This window comes from Mastigoproctus giganteus, chromosome 12 (genome assembly GCF_048544385.1).
Source record: "Mastigoproctus giganteus isolate SK-2022 chromosome 12, ASM4854438v1, whole genome shotgun sequence".
In the NCBI taxonomy this organism is placed as follows: domain Eukaryota; kingdom Metazoa; phylum Arthropoda; class Arachnida; order Uropygi; family Thelyphonidae; genus Mastigoproctus; species Mastigoproctus giganteus.
The window spans coordinates 113,326,528-113,349,667 of NC_143586.1; the positions used below are offsets into that span (position 1 = coordinate 113,326,528).

General features: G+C 38.3%; 1 protein-coding gene across 1 annotated transcript in view; it reads left to right on the top strand.

Moving 5' to 3' along the window:
• Nucleotides 1–22,285, top strand: part of LOC150077348 (cholinephosphotransferase 1-like) — a 246,098-nt gene extending 223,813 nt beyond the window's left edge. Inside the window, exon 8 of the mRNA XM_090386825.1 lies at nucleotides 21,869–22,285. Within this exon, the coding sequence (XP_090242951.1) occupies nucleotides 21,869–22,048 (180 nt within the window). The 3' untranslated portion in view covers nucleotides 22,049–22,285. The remainder of the gene's footprint in view (nucleotides 1–21,868) is intronic.
• Nucleotides 22,286–23,140: the final 855 nt, after the last annotated feature.

The following is a 23,140-nucleotide window of genomic DNA, read 5'->3' on the forward strand; positions in this document are numbered from 1 at the left end:
GGCTTAATGCAAAGTTTGCAGATGATACAAAGGTTGGCAGGGTTGTTAATGACAGTAATGGCAGTGTGCTACTGCAACAGGATCTAGATAATTTGGGCAGATGGGCCCAAATTATCTAGATCCTGTGCAGGCAGATATGAAGTTTTCTGAGCAATGCAGACAGGCTGCCAGGACAGGTCATGGGGTTTTGTCAATGATATATAGGAATTTTGCTAGCAGGGAAAAGGAGGTGATTATCCCTCTGTATAAGGCAATGGTCAGGCCACGCCTTGAGTACTGCGTACAGGTCTGGAGGCCTCATTTTAGGAAGGATGTAGATTTACTTGATCGTGTACAGAGAAGGGCAACAAGATTGGTGAGGGGAATGAAGGGATCCTCTTATCAAGAAAGGCTTAAGTTCTGCAAGTTGCAGTGGCCGGAAACTAGGTACCTGCGTGGTGATCTGATTGAGGTGTATAAGGCCTTGAATGGGTTCAGCACGCTGAATTCTGATGGGATCCTTCCACTTGTTCAGATTACGAATCTAAGGGGGCATAAATTCAAATTAAGAAAGGACAGATGTAGAATAGATGTGCGGAAATTTGCCTTTAGCCAGCGGGTGGTTAATTGCTGGAACAAACTTCCATCTGTCGTTGTGGAAGTTGATAGGTTGAATAAATTTAAGGAGGAACTGGACATGCATTTGGAGGGAATGGTGTGATTTTTTTTTTTTTTTTTGCCTGATGCTGCATAAGCTCATACACTTGCTTTCTTGCATCACATGCCACTACTACTACTACTACTTCCGGGATGTCTATTCCACACAACATTTAGCCAGTCTTCCATAAGCTCTGCCGACACCCATCCATTTTTTTGTGCATACACAATAACCTATTTGGGGAAAGAGGTTATTGTGTATGCACAATAACCTCTTTTCCCAAAAACCAAATAGAAGAATTTTCATTCTTCTATATGTTTTTTCGATTTAAAATTAAATATGGTGGCAACTTTAGACCATCAGCAGTGATGCATAGCATCACAGTGATACGGTGCTTTTCGTAGCCCATGCTTATAATCTTGATTTCTTTAGCACCTTTAGCATTGATGGTCTAATTTTAAGGCATATCAAAGAAGACCGGGGTTTCATCAGCATTTCCAATTTGACTAAACTCGGTTTCTTTTTTTCCTTAATTTCATCACCTGTCACTGAAAGTTAATCAGCTTCTGTTGAAAGTCTGCAGGAATTTTTTGACTGATAGATGTTCAGCAATTTAACAGTAATCTGCTACAACGTATGAGTCTGTCGCACCAACCACGACTGCCTTTAAAAATTATTTTCCCTATTCCGAGGGACTTGGCAATTTCTCCGGCTTTCAATTGCATGGCTTGTTGAGTGATGGGTAATCCTTTTGCGTGTGTCTCTGTTACAAAATGTATCACAGCTTCATCGACTTGTGGAAATCTTCCTTTCTTAGGCTCTGTAAAGCACTTGGTTGTTGCTTTGCATGAAAATATGGAATTGCGATCATTTCTCCAACAACGAACATTTACTTCACTAATGTCAAAATGTCGACCTGCAGCTCTATTTCCACATTCTTTTGCATACACAATAACTTCTCGTTTCAATGCGGCTTCGTAGTGCAATCTTTTTGACAATATTTTAATGTGCAATAAGTGATCAAAACGAACGAAATACAGTAACTCCGCTTCTTACATACTTTTGAAGATACAAACAAAACTTCCTAGTTTTTGCTGAGTGAGCTCCACTATAATGAAATAATGGTGGCTTCACATTCAAAAGTGTGTGAAATCACCCACGCCATTTTATTCTTCAATTCCATTGGAGAATGTGATAAGGGTCAAACTTAGAGATGGGGTTTCCACATAAAAACAAAACATGTGGTGCCGGGTGCAAAGTGTGGGAAAATTAAAAAAAACTGAAATTGTAAGACGCCATTGATTCTAAGATGCACCCTGTTTTTGGAGACATTTATAGGGGGGGGAAAGTGTCTTATAATCGTAGAAATACAGTATATCTGGGAATGGCGCACTATGGCCATAGTTGCCGATGCGCCCAATAAATTCCGAAACAAACAAACAAACAAACAATATCTGGGAAGATTCCCCATGAACACGCATATATACAACTGAGTTGTATGCTATACATTTAGCCTTGGGCCATATTGAAGCACACAATTACCAGAGGTATGTTCGTGTCAGACGGCACCTGGGATTTCTCCCATCTCCGCTATTACCAGAGGTGTATGATGTATACTGACTTGTTAAGTATACTACAGGCTTTATCAGAGATGAGACATAATCCTCATCCGCACCTGCCTTGGGTTGAGCAGATGCTCCATTCTCTTTCTGAGCAGTTCTTTGACATTCATTTCTGCTGGATCCCAAGCTACAATGGGATTAAGGGTAATGAACTGGCTGATGCTGCTGCCAGATCATTGCAACCCCACACCAACAGTAGCCTGTTAGTCTCTATACAGACTACAGGCAACTAATAGCTAAATTACTCACCCAATGGCAACAATCTTAGCATTAGCAGGTCACAAAAAAACTATATCAGATGAAGCCTGTTATACAACTGGCAATCTAATCTACACAGGCACCATAAAGAAGAACTTGTTCTAGTTCACCTCCGCATAGAACATAGTCATCTTATGCATGCATTCTTGCTGAGGGCAGATGACTCTCCCCTATGTGTGAGAATTGTGACACCTTTTTAAACAAATATCAAAAATCTTTTAAATCTCTTTTTAAACGTCATATTTTAAGTGAATGTCCACAATATAGACAGGAATGTTTTATATATTTCAATGTTTTTACTCCTCTGAATGAACCTTATACACCAGTCAGATTTTATCTGACAACGAAAATGTGTCAGCTGTTTTTAGGTTTTTAAAATCAATAAACCTTATCTTTTTTATTTAAATATAAATTGATGTCTTTATACATTTTACATACAGTGGCGGAGAAGAAAACTGCATCACTTGTGAATTTTGCATATAATGTGTTTTGCGCTGCATTGTGGGTTGCAAAAATGTTCGAAATGCATTTGCTAGGTGGGATATACACCGAAGAGCCAAAACATTATAACCACCTACATAATATATGGTGTTGGTCCTCCACGTGCAGCCAAAACAGCTCGTGCCCGGCGAGGCATAGACACTACAATATTTCTAAATGTCTTGTGGTATTTGGTACCATCACGTAACCACCAGATCCTTTAACTCCATGGTTGAAATGCTGCAGATCGGAATTACCGTTCCAACACAAAACCACAGATGCTCGATGAGATTGATGTCCAGGGAATTTGGAGGCCAGGGCAATACCTAGAAGTCTTCCTCATGTTCCGCAAACCAGTCTCGAACAATCCGGGCAGTGTGGCATGGCACATTATCCTGCTGAAAGACGGCACTGCCAGAGGGGAAGACCATTGCCATGAAAGTAGCATGCCTGTTCAGCAATGAGGTTTAGATAGGTGGTAAACATCAGAGTACCTGGCACCTGGATGACTGGACCCAGGGTATCCCAGCAGAACATCACCCAAAGCATGACGCTGCCACCGGCTTGTTTTCGTCCCACAGTGCATCCAGGTGCCATCACTTCCCCAGGTAAACGATGCACACATACCCTGCCGTCCACATGGTGCAACAGGAAACGTGATTCATTGGACCAGACAACCTTCTTCCACTCACTCAAAGTCCAGTTTTGATGCTCGCATGCCCGTTGTAGGTGCTGTTGCCGGTGGATCGTGGTTAGCATGGACACAGACACAGCGGCCTGCAGCTGCACAGCCCCATTTTCAGCAGGGTTTGATGTACTGCGTGTTGTGACACATTACTCCCATCACCGGCAGTCCAATTACTGGCGAGTTGCACCACAATTGCCCCTCTGTTGTCACGCACCATCTGGGAGAGCCTTTGCTCACCTCGAGCAATCGATGAGCCGTGGTTGTCCAACACCTCACCTGTGATTCATGGGCTTTCCCTTCTTGGACCACTTTCAGTAGGTACTAACCACGGCTGACTGTGAGCATCCCACCAGTTGTGTCATTTCGGATATGCTCTGGCCTTTGTCAAACTCACTAAAGTCCACTGCCTTTTCCATCTGAAGAACAAGAATAACACTGATTAACGGAGCTCAGTATCAGGTGTTTTTTATAACGTGACCTAACCCGTGAATGCACTGTAGTTGCTTCTTTTTGCATAATGACTCACTGGTCATAATTTTGGCTCATTGGTGTATATCTCTGTGAATGAAATCCAATAAAAAGATTCCACCTGATATACCTAATTGCCATAAATATCTTCCCAAAGGGTAAAATGTGTAATTAATGGAAATATAAGAAATCGTGCAAATGGCAATCATGACAACTAAACATACATTTTATTGCATTTACATGTGCAAACTGAAAAGACAACTTAATCTAATAGTATTATGTACTGTAAATCAGCAAAATATGTCCTCTTGCTATTCCTCCTCAAGCTGCAATTACAGTCTTGCAACGATCTGGCATAGAGTTAACTTCTGGATATACGGTTGCCCAATTTCATGGTACCATACCCTAACAATTCTCTCCTGCAGCTGAATCTTACGACATTACTTGTTGGCTTCTTCTGAGTAATTTTAGACGACATTATGTACCGGCAATTTTCAGTAGGATTTAAATCTCAACTGTTGCTAGGCCAATCCAACACTGTAATGCCAGCATTTCTGAGATATCACTGCACCTTGAAGGAGAAAAACCGAGGGAAAACATTGATGTAAGTATGTTTTAAGTCTTGTGAAACAAGAAGACAAACTCATCATTAAATCTAAATAGCATAAAACTTACCAATTTTTCTGTGTGGCAAGGTGCTGAGTCCTGTTGAAAAATCCAGTTTTGGACATCTGTTTAGTGATCCCTAATAATGGGTTTCAGGCACTCTTCCAAGATAGCAGTGTAGGTTTCTGCATTCACCGTTCTGTTAATAAACTTAATTCACCCCACCCCTTTGCTTGTTAGCATCCCCAGACCATCTGACTGGCGGGGAACTTTACAGTCGGTGTTATGCAGTCAGGATGGTATGCCTCTGATTTTCGTCTTCTGACATATCACTTCCCATCCGAGCCGTGCAGGTTGAATTTCGATTCGTCAGAAAAGATAACAGTGTCTCATTGCTCTTTTGCCCATGAAATATGCATTTTAGTCCACACAAGTCGCTTCTTCCTCATTTGTTTGGTCAACAAAGGCTTCTTCTTGGGCCATTAGGCATGCAGACCACATTCCGAAAGCCATCTGTGGATAGTTTGTGCACTTGTTTTTGAACACCAGAGGCCATCTCAGAGTACAGTTTTAGATCAGGAGCACTAGCATGGCAATTACAAAGGCATAGCAGTTTCAAATATTGATCTTGGAATGGCATAGTCACCCTCTTACGGCCTGATCCGGGTCGTCTCTTTCACATCACTGGTTTCACGCTTTAATTTCAGCACCCGGGATACTTTTGACTGGTGACAGCCTATTTTATTATCGATAACATGTGTAGAAAGCCCTTCCTGGGAGACAGGACAACAGCTACACTTTTTTTTTTCTTGGTGTGAACTGAACATATGGAGCTATGCTTACACCGCAAAACAGGATGCTAATGAGTGTGTATACCCTTCCAATGCTGTATTTATAGAAATGGCTGATACAACACCTTGCAATTACTGTCTAATGCAATAGAAGCGTTATCTGACACAATACCTATGCTTTGCTACAAACAAAATAAGTGTAATCCAACAATATCTAGGTGCCTCCGTAGCCAGGTGGGAAGGAGCAGCAGCAGTGCGTAGCACACGCTTCTTGATTAAACCGGGGTTCGAGCCCGTCACCACCAAATACGGAGGATGCGGAAAGGTCAGGAAATGACCACCGCATATCCCGGAGCAATATGGCCTTAGTTGCTAATGCTCCTAAAAACCAAAAACAACAACAACCAAGAATACCTTATACATTTCACTACAAATGTTACTTTTTTTTAAGGTGATTCAGTTTTTTTGTCTGCTACTGTATTTATATTAGTATACCTTTTAATATATTCATATTAGTATACCTTTTTACATATTTCTATTTATAAACATACTGACTTAGTGACCTAAGTAATTAGGTCACTGAAATTCCCACTATTATTTTGTATGGGGCATGGTGTTGCCAAGTAGCTGATGCGCCATTAAAATTCAAACAGCCAACGAACAGTTTATCAGAAACTTCCTACATCATCGCCCATTTCAAATTAGAGTTGACAACCAGTTATCTTCAAATTTTTTCCAGGAAGAAGGGCTTCCACAAGGTTCAGTGCTAATTGTAACCCTATTTAACTTAATAATGAACTCCATAACACAGGGTCTACCGCAAACAGTGTCCACCATCCTATATACCAGGTCTCCCGCCTACGGCCTGCGAATAATTTTTATAAGGCCTATGCGGAAAGTGAACTAAAACAGCATCAGTTGCCACTGTATATACAGGCATGCAAGCGTCCAGCTTGACTGTATCAAACAGATACATGTGGTTCATTGCAGTCATATGTATGCTAAATACAGTTATGTATTTTGATATAGCTTGTTCATTGCATTGAATTAATTATTAATTTGTATTGAATTTTAAAAAAAAAATCATTCTTAAAAATGTTCCAAAAGGGGAAAATCGGTTTGGAGTGTCGTGTTTTTGATCCAAGGTAGTCAGGAGACTGTGTGAGTTTTTAAAGAATATAATTTAAAACAACACTGATTCCAATTATAAATCTTATCATCAAGATAAAGGAGTGCTGCGAAAAGAAAAGTGTTCAAAGTTACAAAACGAATTAAGAAAACAACAAAACATACCGAAAACCTATCAGTCAAGAAATTTATCTGCTGTACAAGCCAGTTATCAAGTTGCACATTTGATTGCTTTTGAAAGTAAACCGTTCAATGATGGTGAATTTATTAAGTGTCATTTGTTAAAAGTTGTAGAAGAAATTTGTCCAGAGAGATGAACAATGATACAAGACATTAGTTTGTCTCGACAAACAATTATGCGAAGAGTAGAAGATATTGAAAAGAATTTGTTCGAACAAGTTTTGGAAAACATAAAACAAATGAAATATTTTAGTGGCATTGGATGACAATGCTGATGTAAATGACACAGTCCAACTCCTCATCTTCATACTGTGGAATTAATGATAATTTTGTACCAGTTGAAAATTTAGCTGATCTACAGAGTATATGTGGAACAACTACAGGTGAAAATCTTTCTGAAAATTTTTGCCAATCTATCGAAAAGTTAGGATTAAATATTAAAAACCTGGTAGGAGTCACAATTGGCAGTGCAAAAAATATGATTTGTAAAAACATTGGGCTTATGGGTAGAAAAACCAAGAAAATGATAGGTATCGGAGCTGAAACTCCAATTCGAATTCACTGCATTGTGCGTCAAGAAGCTCTTTATGGGAAAGTATTGGATCTCCATGTTATTAATGTGGTTATTTCAACTGTACAATTTACAACGTCACATGGCCTTAATGTGGCTGTTGAAACATCACCGAATGTTTCAACACAGAAAAGGGAAAACCAGTAAAACAACTATCAAATATGGAGTGGCTGTTTGATCTAGTAATTCATACATACATTTCTAGTCATTTAAATGCTCTTAATTTAAAACTATAAGAGAAAGGAAAATTAGTCTGATTTGTTTGGTGACATCAAATCATATCAGAATAAGTTGCTGTTATTTAAATCCCAGTTCAGCAAGACAATTTAGTTCACTTTGAATGTTGTACTGAGCTAAAGGAGAAACACGATTTCCAAAGGATCGTTGCCTTTCGTTATTACAGTTACTTTTTGACAAGTTTGAAAGTCGATTTTCTGATATAAAATCCCATGAAAAAACAAGCTTTTGTTTGAGAACCATTTACTTCTATGCCTGAAAACTACAATCCCAGATTGAAACTTGAAATTATTGATCTTCAAGCAACAAATATGATTCAAAAATAAGTATATAGACTGCAAAAATAAACTATTTGAATTCTACAAGCCTTTCCCAACTGAAGGTTTTCTGCTAATAAAAGAAAATGCCATGAAAATGGCTGCTTTGTTTGGATCAAGATATGTTTGCAAGCAGATTTTTTTCACTCGTAAAATCGAATAAATATTTAAATAGAAACAGAATAACAGATGAGCATTTCTTTTTATGAAAACCCCAAACATGAGAGGTATTAGAACCTATAGTACTGTGCATGGTTTTTCTGTAGACTGTAATTTTCAGGAAATACATGTGAAGGAAGGTTGTTCCAGAAAACGGCAGTTGAATGAATAAACGAGGAAGATGAAAAGTTGGTTCTGTGAGTTTGAAGTTGTACAGTAAATAGATATTGGTTGAGGGCAGCACATGTTCGGATTGTTTTGAAAGAGAGACCAGGAATTATTAAAGCAAATTCAGAGGAACAGTGCCCATGAAAGTATCTGTAGGAAAGGCATGCAGCAGAAACAGTATGTCTATGAGACAGAGAGTGGAGAGACTCTGTTAGAGATGAATCATTAATTAACCTAACTACCCTATTCTGAATGGAATCTAGAAGCCTGAAAGAGAAGTTTTGGAGGCACCGCCCAGATGTGGGAACAGTATTACACGGTAGGGGGATTTGCGATTTGTACAGAGTGAACAGCTGTTTTGAGGAAAAGTAGCCAAGAGCAAAAGAGAAAACCAAGTTTTTTAGATGCAGAGGAAGCAGTATCTGTAATGTGCTTGTGCCAAAAGGGATTACAAGTCAGGGTAATCTCCAAAAGAGATATACCATCTTGCCTAGAAATCGGAGTGTCACCAAAGATAAGCATAGAAGGTTTTGCAAGAGCTAAGACAGGACTCAGTTTTAGAAGGATTGAAATCAACTAAGTTGTCTTTGCCCCACTGGAGAATTACCTGAAGATTGGCATTTAAGGACTTGATTGAGGATATTCGAGAAGTTGAAGCTGATTGAGCAGGGCAAGGTTTCCCAAACTGGAAAGTGGAATGCAATGTGCTGTCATCAGCAAAACTACGGATAGGATTTCCGATCAGTGAAAGAAGGTCATTAATATACAAGTGGAAAAGAATGGAGGGAAAGAACTGAACCTTGGGAAACACCAGCCATCTACCATCACCCTCAGTGAGCAGTCACAGAGAAAACTGGATAACCAATTACAAAGAACAGTTGACAAACCATAAGATGGAAGCTTATTTAGAAGATCTTCTAAACAAGGCTTCCATCTTCCATAAGATGGAAGCCTTGTTTAGAAGACAAATACGATTGAAAGCCTTTGATATTTCAAGAGCAACTGCTTGTGTTTCACCGAAACTTTTCCATTGAATTTGTCCATAAATGGGTAACATAGGCCAGAATATCACCTATGGATCTACACTGACAGAATCCATACTGAAAATCCTTGATCAGACAGAAGGTTTCTAGATAGTTTAAGAATTGACGGCTAAAAGATTTCTCCATTACTTTAGAAAGAGTACAAGTAATTTGATGGGAAGGATTTGTCACCCGTTTTAGGAACTGGGTGGATATGACTAAATTTCCAAGCAGAAGGAAAAACACCTTGGGAATAAAAAGTGAATAAAGTTGGCATAGAACAGGGGTAAGTTCAGGAGCACAAGTTTTGAGAACAAGTGGAGAAATACCATCAGGTTCTGGAGCTCCATCGAGAAATACCATCAGAACATAATCTTCATTATTTATTTAGATTGGCGTCACAAATTTGCAACCAAATTTTGAACAGTTATTTAAAAATATCCAGCCATAATCATCTCATTAAATGTTAAGTTTTGGCCAGTAGTTGCTATTGTGTATTGTACTTTGGCCCATGAGGTTGTAACAGACATTCTCTCAATACCAGATAAGTTGTACTTGCTATCTAGGAGTCTAAAACGCTGATGGAACTGATATTCGGTGACATTCAAGTCAAGTGGACCCAATTTCGGTGAAGTCCGAACGATGTGTGACAGCCAAATCCACAAAAAATCTTTTGTGTGACAGCCAAATCTCGCAGAGGATTTGGCTGTCACACATCTTTTTACATGTGTGATTACTAACAGTCACACCACCTTCATGATGGTGTGACTGTTAGTAATCCTGGGTATAACCTCCATCCACAAGCATGCTGTGGGTGACCACCCAGGTGTGAACCAACATAAGCAGTGGTCGAGGTGTAGTGCCCACACCATATGGAGGAATGCCGCCCCTCTGTGTTACCAGGCAATACTAGGGGTAGATGACTCTCATCTCCAGTGCAATACCACAACTTTGCTTATTGGAAGCTTGAAGTGGTGGAACCCATGTTTAGTCTCTAGAGATAAGTTCCGGTCAGCCCTTTCTTCCATCATGCAGTATGACTAATGACTTTTGAGGTTATAATGAACATCATGGCGAGATCCAGTCTTCCTTACATTTCGAGGGTACAGCTCTAAAACGGTGTTCGCAGGCTGGCTGCTAGTTAGTACACCAGAAAGAACCTATTGGTAACTCTTTACGAGGCTTCTGAATCAGCTGGTGTATAATGTACAATTCCAGATAGTGACTGGAGGGAGTCGAAGTAGTGTGTATGCGGGGAGCATTGTCAAGGCCACATTATGTCAAGGATCTGGGTGTATTCTTATACCCAGATCCTTGATAGTCAAACTAATAGATTAAGATTATCTGCGAAAAGATCTAAACCTCCAAAACACTTCCTAGTTCATTTCACAAATATATATATAGTCTCAGTTCTAATCTCAACGATGTCCATTGCAGTCTGCCAAACCCCATGTACTTTTTCTAACAGAATCTCAGTTATTGGTTGATTAAACTACTGCTCATCTCTATTGCCCAAATTATTTGCTGTATGATTCCTTTCACCTCAAAGGTGGTACTTGTGCATATGTCCTTTCTGATATTCCACATCAGAGACTTGGTAATTTGGAATCTCCTCTTTTCGATCTTCTCTGGCTTAAAATTTCTTTACCTCATTGTGTCAAATTCAGCTATTGTCTCTGCCGTTCTCCCAACTCCATTAATCACATGGAGCTCTTTGACTTCCTCTCTTTGCAACTTGACTTTCTCCAGTCCAACTTTCCTAACAGTGAGGTAATTTTCCTTGGTGATTTTAATGTTCACAACTCCAGCTGGCTTCCGTTTTTCTTGTCACACCGACCCGGCTGGTCGAGATGGTAAGGCTTTTGCAATTACCAATGACCTTGCACAGATTGTTCATTTGCCTACAAGAATACCAGACAATCCTAACCATACAGCCAACACGCTTGACCTTTTTCTCACAAACAACCCTTCTAAGTACACGATCGAAATGAGTGGTCCTTTAGGTACCTCAGATCACAACTTGATGATTGTCTCTTCTCCAATGGAACCTTTATCTCATGGCTATTCCCAATCTCGTGTTGTTTGGCATTACAAGAATGCAAAATGGGATGACCTGTGAGACTTTTCTTCTTTTCCTTGGTCGGACTACTGTTTCAAATCTTCTGATGTCAGCATTTGGTCAGATCGTGTCAGTGAAATTATTCTTGTAGGAATGGAACACTTTATTCCACACTCTGCTTTAAAATCTTTTCCTTTATCTAAACCTTGGTTTTCTAATAAATGTGCTAAGGCTGTTCAAGAGAAGAAAGTTGCATATCGTAATTGGCTTGTTTCCAATTCTTCGACAATTGTAACGCAGGTACTATTCAGTCCCAAGCTAGATTTTGAACAGGCTAAGAGTAGAAAACTTGCTTTTTGCCGTAATGGTAGCCAAGCATTCTGGTCTCTTGCCAAAACTATTGGCCACAACTTTTGCACATCTCTGCTCCCACCTCTGTCAAAACCAGATGGTTCTGTTGTCACTTCAGCCAAGGATTAAGCTGATCTACTAGCATCCCATTTTTCTTCCAACTCATGTATTAATGATATTGGTACAACGCCTTCCACCAATTCCCAACACGCTCCATTCAATGTCTCCTGTGATTTTCCGCCAAAAGAGGGATGAGGGATTTTGACGAATCTTAATGCTAAGAAAGTTCCAGGTCCCGATGGTATTTCTCCAGTTGTTCTCAAAACCTGTGATCCCCAACTTACGCCCGTTCTTTGCCACCTTTTTTCACTTTCTTATTCCAAAGGTGTTTTTCCTTCTGCTTGGAAATTTGGTCATATCCAGCCAGTTCCTAAAAAGGGTCACAAATCCCTCCCATCCAATTATCATCCTATTGCAATTACTTCTACTCTTTCTAAATAATGGAGAAATCAATTAACAGCCAACTCTTAAACTACCTAGAAACCTTCCGTCTGATCAACAATCGCCACTGTGGATTCCGTCAGTCGGTCCACTGGTGATATTCTGACTTATGTTACCTATTTATGGACAAATTCAATGGAAAAGTTCGGTGAAACACAAGCAGTTGTCCTTGACATCTCAAAAGCTTTCGATCGTGTTTGGCATAAAGGTCTTCTAAACAAGATTCCATCTTATGATTTGTCAACTGTTTTTTTGTAATTGGTTATCCAGTTTTCTCTCTGATCGCTCACTGAGGGTGATGGTAAATGACTCTCTGTCTTCTAACTTCTCCACTAATGCTGGTCTTCCCTAAGGTTCAGTTCTTTCCCCCACTCTTTTCCTCTTATATATTAATGACCTTCTTCCATTGACTGGAAATCCTATTCATAGTTTTGCCGATGATAGCACACTGCATTCCACTTTCCATTTTGAGAAACCTTGCCCTGCTCAATCATTTAACTTCTCGAAAATCTACTACCAATTCCTTAAATGCCAATCTCCAGGTAATTCTCCAGTGGGGCAACGACAACTTAGTTCATTTCAATCCTTCTAAAACTCAGTCTTGTCTTATATCTCGCAAAAAGGATTCTTCTGCTCCTATGCTTATCTTTGGTGACACTCTGATTTCTAGGCAAAATGATATATCTCTTTTGGGGATTACCCTGACTTCTAATCTCTCTTGGCACAAGCACATTACAAATATTGCTTCCTCTTCATCTAAAAAACTTGGTTTTCTCTTTCGCTCTCGACGTTACTTTTCTTCCAAACAGCTGTTCACTCTGTACAAATCGTAAATCCGCCCTACCATTGAATATTGTTCCCACATCTGGGATGGTGCCCCCAAAACCTCGCTCAGGCTTCTAGATTCCATTCAGAAGAGGGCAGTTAGGTTAATTAATGACTCCTCTCTAAGAGAGTCTCTCCATTCACTGTCTTATAGATGTACTGTTTTTGCTGCATGCCTTTTCTATAGATACTTCCATGGGCACTGTTCTGAATTGGCATCTATAATTCCAGTTCTCTCTTTCCAAACACCTGCTGCCATCAGCCAACATCCATTTACTGTCCAACTTGAAATTCGCAGAACCAACTTTTCATCTTCCTCATTTATTCATTCATCTGCCGTTTTCTGTAACAGCCTACCTTCATATGTATTTCCTGAAAATTACAGTCTACAGGAATTCAAGTCTAATGTCAACAAATATCTTCTTTCATCTTCACAACCTCTAACCCAAGAACAGTACTAAGTACTGTAGGCTCTAATACCTCTTGTGTTTGGGGTTTTCATAAAAAAAAAAAAACTTAATAAAATTTTTGAATATTTCAATTTTAAGTTTATATTGAAAAGTATTTTCAGGTTGTAAATTTTCTAAAATGAGCATTTAAAAGCAAAACTAAGTCATTTTTTTATAATTTTAATAAAATCTAAAAAAAATAAATCAATGATATAGATTTGTTATATGTAAAAAGTGCTGGGAATTTGCATTTTTTTATATATAGCTTGAAAAGAAAAAATAAAAAATAAAAAAAAAAAACTTTTACAACTAACAAGATATAGAAAATGTTACACACAATTTTTTGTCAAATCACTTTGTGCGGCACGCAAAACAAATCTAACTTTGAATACGGCCCCCCGTACAGGAAAAGGTTGGTCACCACTGCTGTATACCTATAACTTCAGTATCCTGCCATTCCCCTGATATGCTAATGGTAGAAAAACAGCTGCAAGATGCCATCAACAAAGTTGTTAAATGGTCCCAATCGTTTTTGCCTCTCACCACAAAAGACTGTAGAGATACACTTCTGTAGGAAGCACAACTTGACCTTGGTATTATACAGCCTACCACTCCTCGTAAAGTCTGACCTTGAAAATATCACATACCACTATGATACCGTTCACTCTCCTCATTGGGGAAACGCACCTTATCCCAACAGAACATACTGCATGCACAGTACATGCAGACAGATGCATGTACTGTGCATGCACAGAACATGCATGTACTGCAGACAGATGCATGCAGTACATGCAGACAGATCTAAAACTGATGCCCATATTGGTGCAGCAGCATTATTTCCCAACCTTACCATAGCCAATAAACACCCTATTGAATATAGCAGTTACACTGCAGAACTCTGTACTATCTACACCTTAAATTACACATTTTCAACAAACATATTGCACAGTGCTATCTATACAGACTTCATTAGTGCTACCCAAACTATTAGCATTGGCATTAGTAGAGGCATATGATGCAAGAAAGCAAGCAGGCATATGCAGCATTAGCCAAAAAAAAAAAAAAAAAAAAAAAAACTTGCCATTTCACCCCACCATTCGTTCCAAATTGCCTGTCCAGTTCAGCCTTAAATTTATATAGGCTATCAACTTCCACAACAAAGAATGGAAGTCTGTTCCACCAATCAACTACCCACTGGCTAAAGGCAAATTCCGCACATCTGTTCTACAACTGTCTTTCCTCAACTTGAAACTGTGCCCCCTCCTCAGGTTCTTAATCTGAGCATGAGGAAGAATCCCATTAGCATTCAGCTTGTTCAACCCATTCAAGGCCTTATACACCTCAATCAGATCACCTCGCAGGTGCCTACTCTCCAGGCGCTGCAAGTTGCAGAGCTTAAGCCTTTCTTGGTAAGTGCACCCTTTTGTTCCCTTCACCAATCTTGTTGCCCTTCTTTATACTCGTTCTAGTAATTCTACATCCTTCCTAAAATTAGGCCTCCAGACCTGTACACAGTACTCTAGGTGTGGCCTGACCATTGCCTTGTAAAACGGGATAATTGCCTCCCTGTCCCTGGTAGCAAAATTCCTATATATCATTGACAAGGCTCCATGACCTGCCCTGGCAGCAAGTCTGCACTGGTCAGCAAACTTCATATTTGACTGCACAGTTACCCCCAGGTCTTTTACTTTCCACTTTCCTGAGTGTAGTATATGTTTCTCTTCACAGTTGGCATGTTTCTCTTCAGTTATTGCTATCCATATGCAATATTTTGAATTTGTCAATGTAAAACTTCAGTTGCCACTTCTCAGCCAATTTCCCCAACTTATCTAGATCCAGTTGGAGTAGCATACTGTCTTTACTGTCGTTAACAACCCTTCCAACCTTTGTATCATATGCAAATTTGGACATTAAACCATATATAACTTCATCAGTATCATTGATAAATATACAAAACAGCAATGGGCCCAACACCGAACCCTTGGGGAATTCCACTAATAACGTTTGTCCACGAAGAGCAGTGTCCATTGATTACCACTCTCTCTCTGCCATCTCCCACTCAACCATCCCTTTATCCACTGTAGCAACTTACCCTTAATGCCATACCTCTCCAATTTGTACAGCAGTCTTCCATGTGCAACAGTATCAAAAGCTTTCTTGAAATCCAAATACTTGGCAAATTTTTTCAGCAAAAAAATGCTCCGATATTAATCCAATATTCGTCACGAAAATCACCCTCCATGTGGTCATCCTTGCGTCGTTCTGTCGCCCACCCAGTCAGCCAGCCCCAGGTGATAGCCCAGCAGTCTGCCTTCTGCTGTGATTGTTCAGTGCGCATCACCTGTAATTTTATCTTTGAAATTTTTTGCAGTTATTTTTGTAAAAGAAGTGACCATGGCCCCAAAAAAGTGTAGTGAAGAAAAACAACCGAAAAGGAAAGCTGTGAGAACCACAATTGAGTTGAAAAAAGAAATCATTGCTGTTTGAAAATGGAACGAGTGTTTCCAATTTTGCGTTAGAATTTAACATGCTAAGAACTACAGTAAGCAGCATAATTAAAAATAAAGAAGCAATTAAAGCGGCTGATGTGGCAAAAGGTGTAAAATTTCTTGCTGCTAAAAGATCAAAAACGTATGAAGACATGGAAATCTTTTATTACTATGGATTACTGAAAAGAAAATGGCTGGTGATAGTATTTCAGAATCTATCATTGGCAAAAAATCAAGGCAGTTATATGATGACCTGCAGCAAAAGAACCCAGGAACCAGTGGTGATTTCCTGGCAAGTAGGGACTGGTTCGGAAGATTTAAAAGGCAAACGGGCATTCATAGTGTAGTTAGGCATGGAGAGGCTTCAAGCTCAAATGCAGAAGATGCTAAAATGTTTGTTGAAGATTTCAAAATGTAGACACTGAGGAATTTATCCCTCAACAAGTTTTTAATTGTGATGAGACAGGCCTATTCTGGAAAAAAATGCCTAGAAAAACCTTCATCACATAAGAGGAAAAAGCATTGCCTGGACACAAACCAATGAAAGACAGATTAACACTCTTGGTGTGTGGTAATGCTAGTGAGGACTTCAAAATTAAACCACTGCTCATTTATCATTCAGAAAATCTGAGAGTTTTTAAGAAGAACAATGTCATAAAAAGTAAACTAAATGTGATGTGGAGGGCTAAGAGTAAGACAGTTTTTCCTGGAGTGGATTCACAAAGTGTTTGCCTCAAGTGTGAAAGCTTATCTAGAAAGATATAATTTACCTGTAAAGGCCCTCTTGGTTTTGGACAATGCTCCTGCTCATCCCCCTGGCTTGGAAGATGATTTGAAAGGGGAATACAGCTTTATTCACATTAAATATCTACCACCAAACACAACTCTAATCCAACCCATGGATTAGCAGGTTGTTGCCTGTTTTAAAAAACATTATAACAAAAGCCCTGTTTCAAAGGTGTTTTGAAGTGACGTCGGAGACAGAACTTACATTGAGAGAATTTTGAAAAAAAAATCACTTCAATATCCACCATTGTTTGAGGATAATTGATAGGACATGTAGGGAGTCTTCCATGACAATGAACTCAGCCTAGAGGAAATTGTGGCCAGAGTGTATGTGTCAGAATTTTGAAGGTTTTGGGTCAGAGCCTGTTGTTGATGAAATTGTGTCTCTGGGCAGATCCATGGGATTGGAGGTTGATAGTGAGAATGTAGAGTAATTGGTGGAGGACCATAGAAGGGAGCTCACCACAGAAGAACTGTTGGACCTCCATAAAGAACAAGAAGCTGAATCAGTAAAGGAAATTTCATCAGAGGAGGATGGGTCTAGTAAAGGCAGTGCCCCAACTGCTCACATTAAGGAAATTAGCATTAGTAGAGGCATATGATGCAAGAAAGCAAGCTTATGCAGCATCAGCCAAAAAAAAAAAAAAAAAAACTTCCACTTCACCCCTCCGTTTGTTCGAAATACCTGTCTAGCTGAGCCTTAAATTTATTTAGGCTATTAACTTCCACAACAAGGGATGGAAGTCTGTTCCACCAACCGACTACATGCTGGCTAAAGGCAAATTTCCGCACATCTATCCTACATCTGTCTTTCCTCAATTTGAATCTATGCCCTCTCAGGTGATTATTCTGAGCAAGAGGCAGAATCCCATCAGCATTGAGCATGCTCAAACCATTCAAGTGTTTAAGTTTTAATGATAAAGTAAAGATTCTTCATAATATTGACCAGGTTTTTAAGAAAAGATGTTGCGGAGAAATATGGCATATATGCAAGCAGCTTATCTACGATTTTAAAAAAATCGAGAATCAATTTTAAATGAAATTGAAGGAGGAGCACACAAGAAGCGAGTTAAGTTGTGTATATATGAAGATGTTGATAAAGCTGTTCTAAAATGGGTGCAAATGATACGTGAAAAGAATATACCAATATCGGGTCCAATAATTAAACAACAAGCTCTGAAATTTGCACAGTCCCTTGGACATACAAAATTTAATGCGAGCACTGGGTGGCTAGATAAATTTAAGAAGCGCCACAGAATTGTGGAAAAGGTTATTTTTGGAGAAAGTGTTAATGTAAGCGAAGAAGATTGCAACAGTTGGAAGAACAATACCTTAAAGAAGATTTTGGAAGAATATGAACCTAAGGATGTTTTTAATGCTGACGAAATGGGTTTATTCTTTAAATGTTTACCGAATAGAACACCTGCTTTTAAGGATGATAAATGTTTTGGCGGAAAACAAAGCAACGAAAGAATCACTGTGCTAGTTGGGGCAAATATGACAGGAAGTGAAAAATTAAGACTTTTCATCATCGGAAAATCAAAAAACCCAAGATGTTTTAGAGGCACAAAATCTTTGGAAGTTGACTACACCTTTAATAAAAAAGCATGGATGACAAGTGATATCTTTGAAGACTGGATATTAAAACTAGACAGGCGTATAACAAAAGAAAAAAGGAAAATAGTGTTGGTAACTGACAACTGTCCGGCACATCCTGCCGGTATTTCTGCCAAACTTAAAAGTGTGAAGTTGTTGTTTTTACCACCAAATGTAATGTCAAAACTCCAGCCAGTGGACCAAGGCATTATTAAAAATTTTAAATTTCATTATCAAAAGAGAATAATAATGAAGATTGTCAATGCATTATCAGAAAATAGAAACTTGGAGGTTACAATTAACCTTAGAGATTGCATCTCTGAACTGGCAAAAGTTTGGACAAACGATATCACTGAATACACTATTCAAAATTGTTTTTCGAAAGCGGGATTTGCGTTGAATACAGAAGTCGAACAACAACTGGACGAACAAGATAAACTGCCCCTTTCACAACAGAAAAACTTTTGGACATTATTAGAATCGTCCGGAAACATCGAAAATGAAATAACACTGGATAGTTATGTTTATGTAGATCAAGATCTGACTACAACAGAACGTCCAAATGAAGATGAAATACTGCTGAACAGTGTTAGACGTGACCATGATCACGAAGAAATTAACGATGCCGCTGAAGACGCATCAGAACAACCCATAGAAAAGGAAAAGCCAACTCGCGAAGAAATTATTAATGCTTTTAAAATGGTTTGTATGGGTCTACAGTTTTGTGAAAATGTTCCTGATAATGTTTTTAATGCTCTGAACAAATGTGAGGTTTTCTTTGAGAATCAGACATTTTTTAATTGTACTGTGCAAATGAAAATTACAGATTTTTTTTAATTTGTGATACTTACTGGCGAAAATTGTGTAAACGTAATTTAAATAAGTGTTTTTGAAATAAAATACATTAAAAATAAATGTAGAATCATTTTCATTTTCTAATTAAATAACAATTTTTAATAAAAAAGATATTCTCTGTATAAAGAAATTTCTCAATAACGAATTTTTTCACTGGATTTATCAAATTCATTATAGGGAGGTTCGAATGTACATATAATAAATTTATTTTTTAATTTTCGGCGAATATTTTAATTATATTTGTTTTTTCGAGTTTTTCAAAAACTAGAAGGTATACGCTATTCAAGTAAAAAAAATCCATAGGATATACCCACGTACCCTCCATTACAGCCCTGTCTCCATCTCTCTCCTAAAATGAGGCCTCCAGACCTATGCAGTACTCAAGGTGTGGCCTGACAATTGCCTTATACAAATGGAGAATGTCCTCCTTATCCCTGCTAGCAAAATTCCTATATAACATTGACAAGTATCATGAGCTACTCTTGCAGCCAATCTGCGCTGCTCAGAAAACTTCATATCTAACTGCACATTAACACCCCCCCCCCCCGAAGTCTTTTTCATTCTCCACTACCCTGAGTGTAGTAATGCACAGTTGAGTTACTCTGGGGTTACTGCTACCCATATGCAGTACTTTACATTTGTCAATTTGTATTTTGTATGGGTGGCTTCTAGAACAGAAGTTCATCTCCGCCTCGTTGCTCTGTTCAGTTTTTACAGACTCTGTCAAGGTAAGGCTGGTATGTGTCATGTAATAATAAAAAAAAAATAAAAAAAATAAAAATCATCCTGCTCAGGACGGAGGATTCTGTGCTGGTTGAACTGGGATAGGAGAAAAGGAAACAAAGAGGGGAAGAAAAGGAAAGTTTTTCATCCTGCAAAGGAGAGTGATAGGACAGAAAAATTCTGTCTGTGAACTTGTGTGTGTGTTCTGTAGTATAGTGTTGTGTATTAGTCTTTTGGCTAACTGGAAGCAGTGATCACCTAAACATCTGCTTCCAGGTACTCGTCGATAGCCACGGGAAGGCAAGGCCTCCCCTGCTATCTGCTCGCCCTCCTCCCTGGGAAACTCGTTCCCCAGGGAGGAAAATAAAACTAGAGTATGGTGAAGAGGGGGAATGACGAAAGAAGAGGACCCAGTCCAGGATAAATTGTTAGGGGGAAAAAAAAAAAACAAGAGTGGGTTAGAGGTTGCTAGCCTGACCTGGAGAGCCCCAGACCAGGGCAGAACATGAGAACGAGAAAAATAAAAAAAAATCTTTAAATGCTGCATCCTGATCGCGGAAAGGAAGGGAGCATCGATTAGGTTCCAGCAACAGGTAGACAGGGAGAGAAATAAATAAATAATAATAATAATAAAAGTTTTTCAGCCCACACGGGACAGAAAGGGAAAGGGTAGCAGGAGAGTGCTATTGCTACTCTGGATCCAGAAACTACCCAGAGCAGAATGTGGAGAGAGAGAGAACAAAAAAATAAAATAAAATAAATGTTATATAGGACGTTTATTTGTCAATGTTAAACTTCAGTTGCTACCTATCTACTCAACTTTTCTAGATCCTGTTGCAATAGAATACTGTCATTAACAACCCTGCCAACCTTCGTTTTGTGCTGTCCAATTGGGCGAAAACACAGAGTATGGTCGAGAAGTGGCACCCAAACATTGCCATAGTTAATAAAATATAAATTCATTCAGTGATAATGTGATTGGCTACTTTCGGAAAATTTTAAAAAATAGACGGAAACAGACAACATTGGATAAGTCCTTTGCTAAATCGAGTGCTAGTGAATCGTTGGGAAAGGGACAAAAAAAGACATTGATCACCAGAATTGGAGTTACAGTACCTAATGTTTTAATGGAAGGTGACACCCCTTCAAAACAATACATAATTCCTCTCCTCCTCTTCAGCTTCTGCCATCATCGCTCCTCAGTAAAGGTAAAGTTCTGGTTAAATTTTTATTTATGTATCAGATTCGGGGCTGGGAACAGATTATTCCAATTTTAGTTAATTCCTATGGATAAAATTGATTATATATTTTTCCCAGCCAGAAGTATCAGAAATTTCATGTTAGACGACCTCTCCAAAATGCACATGCTGTAATACAGATGCAGACACTTTCAATTTAGTTAATTGCCACACACACATTTCCATTAATCAATGGGCATTGTGGTGGTATCTGCTGAGAATAAGTAACAGTAGTCTTCTCCACTGGTGAAGTGTTACTTATTCGAGGTAGTACAATACCATGGAAACTCATTATGAAGGTATTCACAATTATTATTATTAGCCATATGGTGCAAGGAAGCCTGAGACATATGCTGCACCAGCAAAAAAAAAAAAAAAAAATTTTCTGAATTACCCCGAGATGTGAATCGATGCCAATTTAATTAATTAATTTAACTACTTTGTTAGATGGCTACTTTAAAATGATGCTTTTGCACTAACCTATATGTTAGTCATTCTACCTCGTAGCATGAGGCCTTTGCCCTTAAATATTTTATAGTCTATAATTAGAATTAATTATCCTACATGTTTTTCTCTCATAAATGAATACAATTTTCTTTAAAAAATTTTAATATGTGAAGAAGTGCACTTTTTTTATACTAATTTACTTCTTTCTTTGTTATAGGTTTATTCTTCAGCAGATTTACTTCATTATTGCACTATAGTTTGTAGTCAGATTACTAGTCATCTTAATATTGAGCTGTTTCGAATAGTACCACACCATTTGCAAAAAGGCCATTCACCATTATCTTATCGCAAAAAGACTAACATTAGGATGAACCACTCATTACAGAAGCATGCATAACAAGAGTCGTGCCTTAAGCTTCTTTTTTTTTATTATGATAATCTGTGCACTGTATTTGATAAATACAGAATGAACTTATTTAGATATTTTGCTCTTTACTGCATCTAGTATTAAACCTTTCTCTATCAGCATGCTGTTGATGTAGGAATAAAATATTGCAAAGTAATTTTTTATGTGTGAACAAACCTATTGAGGTTAAAAATTATGATAGCAGTGCATACAAAATGTTAATTTTATGACACCAGTTCATTCACTCATTACTGCCTAATAAATTAACAAACTAGTCAAAAGCTTTTCTCACTTAAGATAGTGTCCTGTTTGTTATATCATGAAAAATGCAGTATATAAATAGAGAAATAAAGATTTTAGTTATTTTATTTCATTTGTTTCTTTCATTTCCGAAACTTTAAATAAGTCTGTATCTGAAATTTCATTTCAGATATGATTTTCAGAAGACAGCTTAGAAACATTACTTTCAGAAAACAAGTAAAAAGCAGGGGGGATAAATTGTGTACAGTGTAATGTAATGTAATTTACCCTGAATAATATTGAAAGAATAATAATCATATTAGTGGAAATAAAACATTCAATTTTTTCTTACATAAACTATTTATTGCCAGTTTTTTTAGGCATTTATTGCTGGTTGACATGTTTCCAATACAGTGAAACCTCCCTTAATAGACACCTCTCTAAAAGGGACTCCCATTGCAACATTCAAGCATGGGTCCCAGCCAGAAGTATCAGAAATTTCATGTTAGACGACCTCTCCAAAATGCACATGTTGTAATACAGAGCAGACACTTTCAATTTAGTTAATTGCCACACACCCATTTTCCGTTAATCAATAGGCATTTACAATGAAGGCAGGTGAAGGTCCCGGTCATTACAGTAATACTAATTATGCTTGTGATTACTATGGATTACTCACAGAGCAAGTAGTAAGTTGTTAATACTCTCACCACTGCTGATAAGGAATGTTTACAAATTGAATTGCACTGTCCAATACAGTTTCACTGCTGTGCATCACTTAACAAAACAGTAAAATTGAAACTGAGAGGTAGTATATCAATTTGTGGTATGCATATTCAGAAA